The sequence below is a fragment of the Gymnoscopelus microlampas genome, assembly GCF_963454915.1.
Source record: "Gymnoscopelus microlampas genome assembly, chromosome: 21".
NCBI classification, from domain to species: Eukaryota; Metazoa; Chordata; class Actinopteri; order Myctophiformes; family Myctophidae; genus Gymnoscopelus; species Gymnoscopelus microlampas.
This window is the reverse complement of record NC_139958.1, coordinates 3,792,423-3,798,222: the sequence shown is the minus strand read 5'-3', so window position 1 is coordinate 3,798,222 and position 5,800 is coordinate 3,792,423. Positions and strand designations below refer to the sequence as shown.

Here is a 5,800-nt window from a genome sequence, read left to right as displayed (position 1 = left end):
GAGCTTGTAGATCGGCCATTTGTGGCTAATGTTCCCGAGAATATGGATGAAGCGGGGTACAAGTGGTTAAAAAACAAAACTCACAAAAAAGTGAAAATACCTGATCTACAAGCTCAATGGCGACGCCTTGTGAGTACGGGCCAGAATGAGACTACATATTGCTCACTCAGGCCTGTCATCTTCATCGACAGAAAGTCTGAGAAAATCTCCGCTCAACCACATACTGTAGGGTTTAACTGGTTCAAAACAGAAATGAGAGGAGGTACATCTGTACGATCAGCTTTACCAAGACATTTGGCCCTGATCAGTTCAACGGTTTGCACACAGACAGACAGACAGACAGACAGACAGACAGACAGACAGACAGACAGACACACAGACTCTTATAGAAGGCTAGACTCCTGCAGAGTCACGGCGTAAAGACTTTCTATGGCTGTTCTACCTAGCCTACATGTGCCTTAAATGTGTGCATGCCTACAGGAAGGTGAATACATTGATGACACATCAATGATTCATTGCTGTGTGTATGTGGCTTTATAGTTTTTTATAAATAACACATTTGACAGTCAAATGTTCATGTGAGGCTACGACAGCATGGAGAGAGAGAGAGAGAGAGAGAGGGCGGGGGGGGGGGGGGGGCTGCGTGTATTAATGATGCAACACTAGCTAGCTACTGTAACTGTAGCGTGTGTGGACGCCACAGACAGCCAGAGGCTTAAGGGATTGTGTGTGTGTGTGTGTGTGTGTGTGTGTGTGTGTGTGTGTGTGTGTGTGTGTGTGTGTGTGTGTGTGTGTGTGTGTGTGTGTGTGTGTGTGTGTGTGTGTGTGTGTGTGTGTGTGTGTGTGTGTGTGTGTGTGTGTGTGTGTGTGTGTGTGTATTACTACACTTGTGAGGGACAAATGTCACCACACCACTACAGTAGAAATTGAGTAATAGACGTAAGTCTATTACTCAATTTGTAATTGTTTATATGGATTATGAATGTTAGATAAAGAAGGGGGTAGGAGTGAATACCACAATGTAAAAATACTCTGTAAGGGCATGGACACACCGCACTTTTATTTTATCTCTGGGGCAGAATCTGCCAATGCTTTGTCCATGAATCCACACATTTACATTGACAAAGCATTGGCAGATTCCGCCCCAGAGGTCAAATAAAAGTGCGGTGTGACCGTGCCCTTACAAGTGGAAGGTGCGTGTGTGCGTGCATGTATGCGTGCGTGTTTGTATGTGTGCATGCGTGCGTGTGTGCGTGCGCGTATACGTGCGTGTATGCGCGTTTGTATGTGTGCGTGCGTGTGTGCGTGCATGTATGCGTGCGTGTTTGTATGTGTGCGTGCGTGTGAGCGGGCGGGCGTGTGTGTATGTGTGTGAGTATATGTGCGTGCGGACGGCGTGTGTGTATGTGTGCGTGTATATGTGCGTGTGTGCGGGCGTGTGTGTATGTTTGCGTGTATATGTGTGCGTGTATATGTGCTTGTGTGCGGGTGTGCGTGCCTTTCTGTCTGTCTGTCAAAATAACAAACCTCAAGATTGAATTTTACGCATACTGCTCCAAAGAAATTAAGTATTTATAATATATATAATACAGCATAGCAGATATAGCATTTTTTTTAAATTATTTTTAAAATCCAGCATCATGCTCATTCAGCATTGTCGTTAACCGACGTGTCTCTAATTTCCGGATGGTCGGTGTAAGAGCCATTTGAGTCATACAGTATCTATGATTGTTTGTTAATTGATGATGTCACTGCAGGGCTTGGTCAAGGCCAAGTTGCCTAGGTATTTAACGAGGTCTGTAATCAGCGTCAGGTGTTGCCAGTGGCAAACAGACTTTGACTGTGTTTGATAGAGCTGGTGGTCTGTGTCCTCTGTGTTTATTTATATATGTATTGATTTATTGTATGCTTAAGTGATTGGCACGACAAAGCTACAGAGAATAAAACGATTGATTATGAATACCACGGACGTTTTGGACGTCAGTTATTGGAGCACACGTCAGAACTCCCTCGGCAACCAGTAGCACCCAAGTATTCACCCGTTTCCTAGGCTGTGTGTGTTTCACTTCCTGTCGATTTGATCCAATGAAATCCAATGAAACTGGTCAGATGACCAATGAAATCGACAGGAAGTGAAACACACACAGCCTAGGAAACAGGTGAATAGGACTTGGGCGTTACAGTTGGCATCTGTGCCATTTTAAGATTCCTTAATTCAAAAATTCCTTAATTCAAAAATAGCAGATCTACAAGCTCATAGTGCGGCACTGAGTGCCGCACTATGAGCTTGTAGATCTGCTATTTTTTTTTTAAATCTTCACAGTTTGTGCAAATCTTTGAATATATATATGTTTTTTTATTCTAATATTTGCTTCTGGGGGTCCCTGGAACAAAATGTTTTCAGATAGGGGTCCGCGGCCAAATACATATCATTCTGGGGGTCCTTGACATGGACAAAGTTGGAGCATCACTGATATGGCAACATACTGTTAGGATTTAGAAAACATTTTTAGATTATGTATTTGGCCACGGACCCCCATCTCAAAATGTTTTGTTCCAGGGACCCCCCAGAGAAGCAAAGATTTGCGTTAGAAATGTAAGCAGCATTTTTCAGCCCAAGGACCACCTAGCTGAGAGAGAGAGATGAAGCAGCCAGGGACCCCCCAATACATGTTGTATAACATTGTGTTGCAGATTAAACTTTCTCATAGATTTCATAGATAGCTTCATAGACTTGTTTGACAGACACTATCATCAGTGTTGGATTCATGTTAATGTGTACTTTCAGACATTTAACCACTTAAACCCTCAATACTTAGTCAAATTAACCTTTCACTCTGTACTTGGTCTGCTCTTTAGCTAAAAAATAGCTGATCTACAAGCTCACAACGCCTCACAGCTAGTTATGATACACCACGTCTATAAATCCACACATCTCTGTATCTGTCTGTCCGTGTCCTTTTTATGCTCATGTATGGTGATGATAGCCGATGAACTATGCGAGGCGTTGTGAGCTTGTAGATCTGCTATTTTTGGCAAAAGTTCTCCTCAGAATAGGGATGCTGGGGTTCAAGTGGTTAATGTAAAAAAGGCCATATTACACAAAGATTTGTCGGCCCCCCCTGTAGTAACTCTGAGGACCCCCTAGGGGTCCCGGACGCCCTGATGAAGACCTCTGTTGTTGTAGAGTATGTGTACTTGGCCACAGTTTGTGTTTATGTGCGTTTATATATATGTTTGTGTTTGACCAGATGTGTATATACATACAGATCGCTAAATCGGACACATCAGCACATTCCATCCAGTCCTTTCTCTGTTTTAACCCATTAAGACCTGAGGCTGATTCTAAAAATGTCTTCTAAACAGTTTTCTGATAAACATATGTTGCTATATCAGTGGTTCTCAAACTGTAACTAATAACAATGTTAAAACAAAATTCAAAACGTTTCTTTTTTTTTAAATGGAAAATTGTGACTTTGAGAGCTTGATTGGCTATTTTCACTTGTGTTAATAATCATCATGCTATAGAGTGTTTGCTCAGAAACAGGAGTCTCTCCAGCTCTTTGGTAAACAGACATTGTCAGGTTGGTATCCTGTATGACAGAACTCATACAGGATACAGGATCAACATGGAAGTGATGACACAAAGAAATGACACACACAAAAATCCAGTGGTTTGCAGCATGGGCAAAACGATAAGTTACTCATTCATTCATACACAGACAGACAGACAGACAGACAGACAGACAGACAGACAGACAGACTTTTTCTAGGGTGCATGTGCATATGTATTTGCATCATACATACTGTGATTTTGTGAGCGATAGATAGATAGTTAGATAGTTGATGCGCCAAGTGATGCATTTTGAGCTTGTAGATCTGCTACTTCTGCTGTTTTTGAATTCGATCCTAAAACTTTACAGTGTTGGGTTTCCGCCTAACAGAGACGATATTCCTTCTCAAAGGGAAACTTTGGATCTCGGCCTAAGCAATCACCCAGACCTGTTTTAAAAGCAGGAATGCATTATACTAGAATAATGTCACGGTCTGTAGTGTTGCTACCGACTGTATTGTGTATACTATAAAGGCTCCTTGAACTTGACTCATAACTTTTACACAAGAAAAGGGGGTTTGGGTCAAACTTTGTGGCAGCAATTGGCTCCATGCACAATATGCTGATATTGTGCATGTTGGTTCACTAGAAACACTCCATTTTGGTTCCGAAATGGCCCCTTATGGTGGGTGTGTAACTCTGAGAGTGGTTCCATTTGTACACTCTCAGAGTTATGGGGATCCTTGAAAATAAGGCAACCACTATGCCACACTAAATGGAACAGAGCCTTAATTAGTATTATTGGTAACACCTGTGAAGGAAGTAAGGAAGGGGCCCAATTAATTCCCAATATGGCTGCTGTGCATAGAGCCAATTATTGACATTAGGCATATGAGGAGTGTGCTTCTCAAACATTTTGATGTCAAGGACCCCCAAGTCGACATGTATTTGGGCCGCAGACCCCCCATTTGAAATGATTTGGTGGCAGGGATGAGATAAGCATTTTGTTGTTAGATGACCCTTAGGATGACCACCGGAGAGACGGTTGACAGCCGTAATGTAGAAAGCACACGGGAGCAGTACGGGTTAGCGCCCCAGCCTGTGTCTTCCGTGAGGAAGAAGCCCAACAAACCCACGGTGAGGCCTTTAAGGAGGGCCTTTCAGGCAAGCCGCAAGTGGAGCCTGCAGTACCACCACGGCCTAAGAAACCAGCACGCCTGAGTGAAATGTTTGGAGCGGGGGAGTCTGGTACAACGCCAGAGCCTCTCCTCTCCCCCGGTCCCGGCAGAGTAGTTCCGGAGAAGTGGACTGAGGGGCCCTGTCTTTCCCTAAGCTACTGGGACGTAAGTCGGGGCTTGATCAAACCCGGCTATGGGTCACCTGGGCGAGGGTGTATGTTTCCCTTTGGGCGCAGGGACCCTCTCACAGCTGCACCCCTCCAACAGTTAGAGCAGGGGTGATGCAACTTTGATGATGGAGAGGGCCACTATATTTCCACACTCACTGGGCCACAGAGGGCCACATACTGTCGGGCAGACACCTCTTATCTCTGTATTCTAACTTTTTTTTCGTAATTTAATGCCGCACTTCGCCATTCTGTCACACAAAAGTAGCAAAAATAGTAGATCTAAAAGCTGAAAACGTGTCACAGTGCGCGCGTGTGGAGCTTGTAGATCTGCTATTTTTGCTATTTTTGAATTGGAATTATGTTAACTTTATGAACTTAAATACAAATACATTGGACATAAAAAAGACAATAGAATATTAATACTAGTCAATAAGCTACTAATATAGACAATATTAACCTGAGGGCCGCATTAAGTGAAGGTGCATGGGGCCGCATGTGGCCCCCGGGCCGGAGGGCCGAGGTATAGTGTGTAGGGGTAATGTGTAGGGGTACATAGTACATACCTGCTGCTGCTGCTGCTTGTCCATGCCCTCCTTGGTGCCAGAGGTTGAGGAGGAGCCTTTGGGTGCAGGGACCCCCCTCTCACAGCTGGATGAGGAGCCTTTGGGTGCAGGGACCCTCTCACAGCTGCAGCCCTCCAGCAGGTAGATGCCGGACGGCCGTGAGCTCTGCTCGCTCTCGAAGTAGAAGAGCACGTTCTGGTACAGGGCGAAGAAGCGCTCGCTCCAGCGGCTGCTCTCCGTCTTCTTGCTGAGGACCCCCCTCTTGGTGCCCTCCTGGCGGGCGATGAGCGACAGATACAGAGCGTGGCCCTCGTTGTACCGGACGCTCTTCTGCAT

General features: G+C 44.8%; 1 protein-coding gene across 1 annotated transcript in view; it reads right to left on the bottom strand.

Annotated features, from left to right (window-relative positions):
• The window catches only part of LOC311037688 (ras-specific guanine nucleotide-releasing factor 2-like), a gene marked incomplete at its 5' end in the record, with an annotated part of 33,933 nt that extends 28,133 nt beyond the window's left edge, over window positions 1–5,800 (bottom strand). The window contains one exon of the mRNA XM_084046937.1: window positions 5,465–5,800. Within this exon, the coding sequence (XP_083903063.1) occupies window positions 5,465–5,800 (336 nt within the window). The remainder of the gene's footprint in view (window positions 1–5,464) is intronic.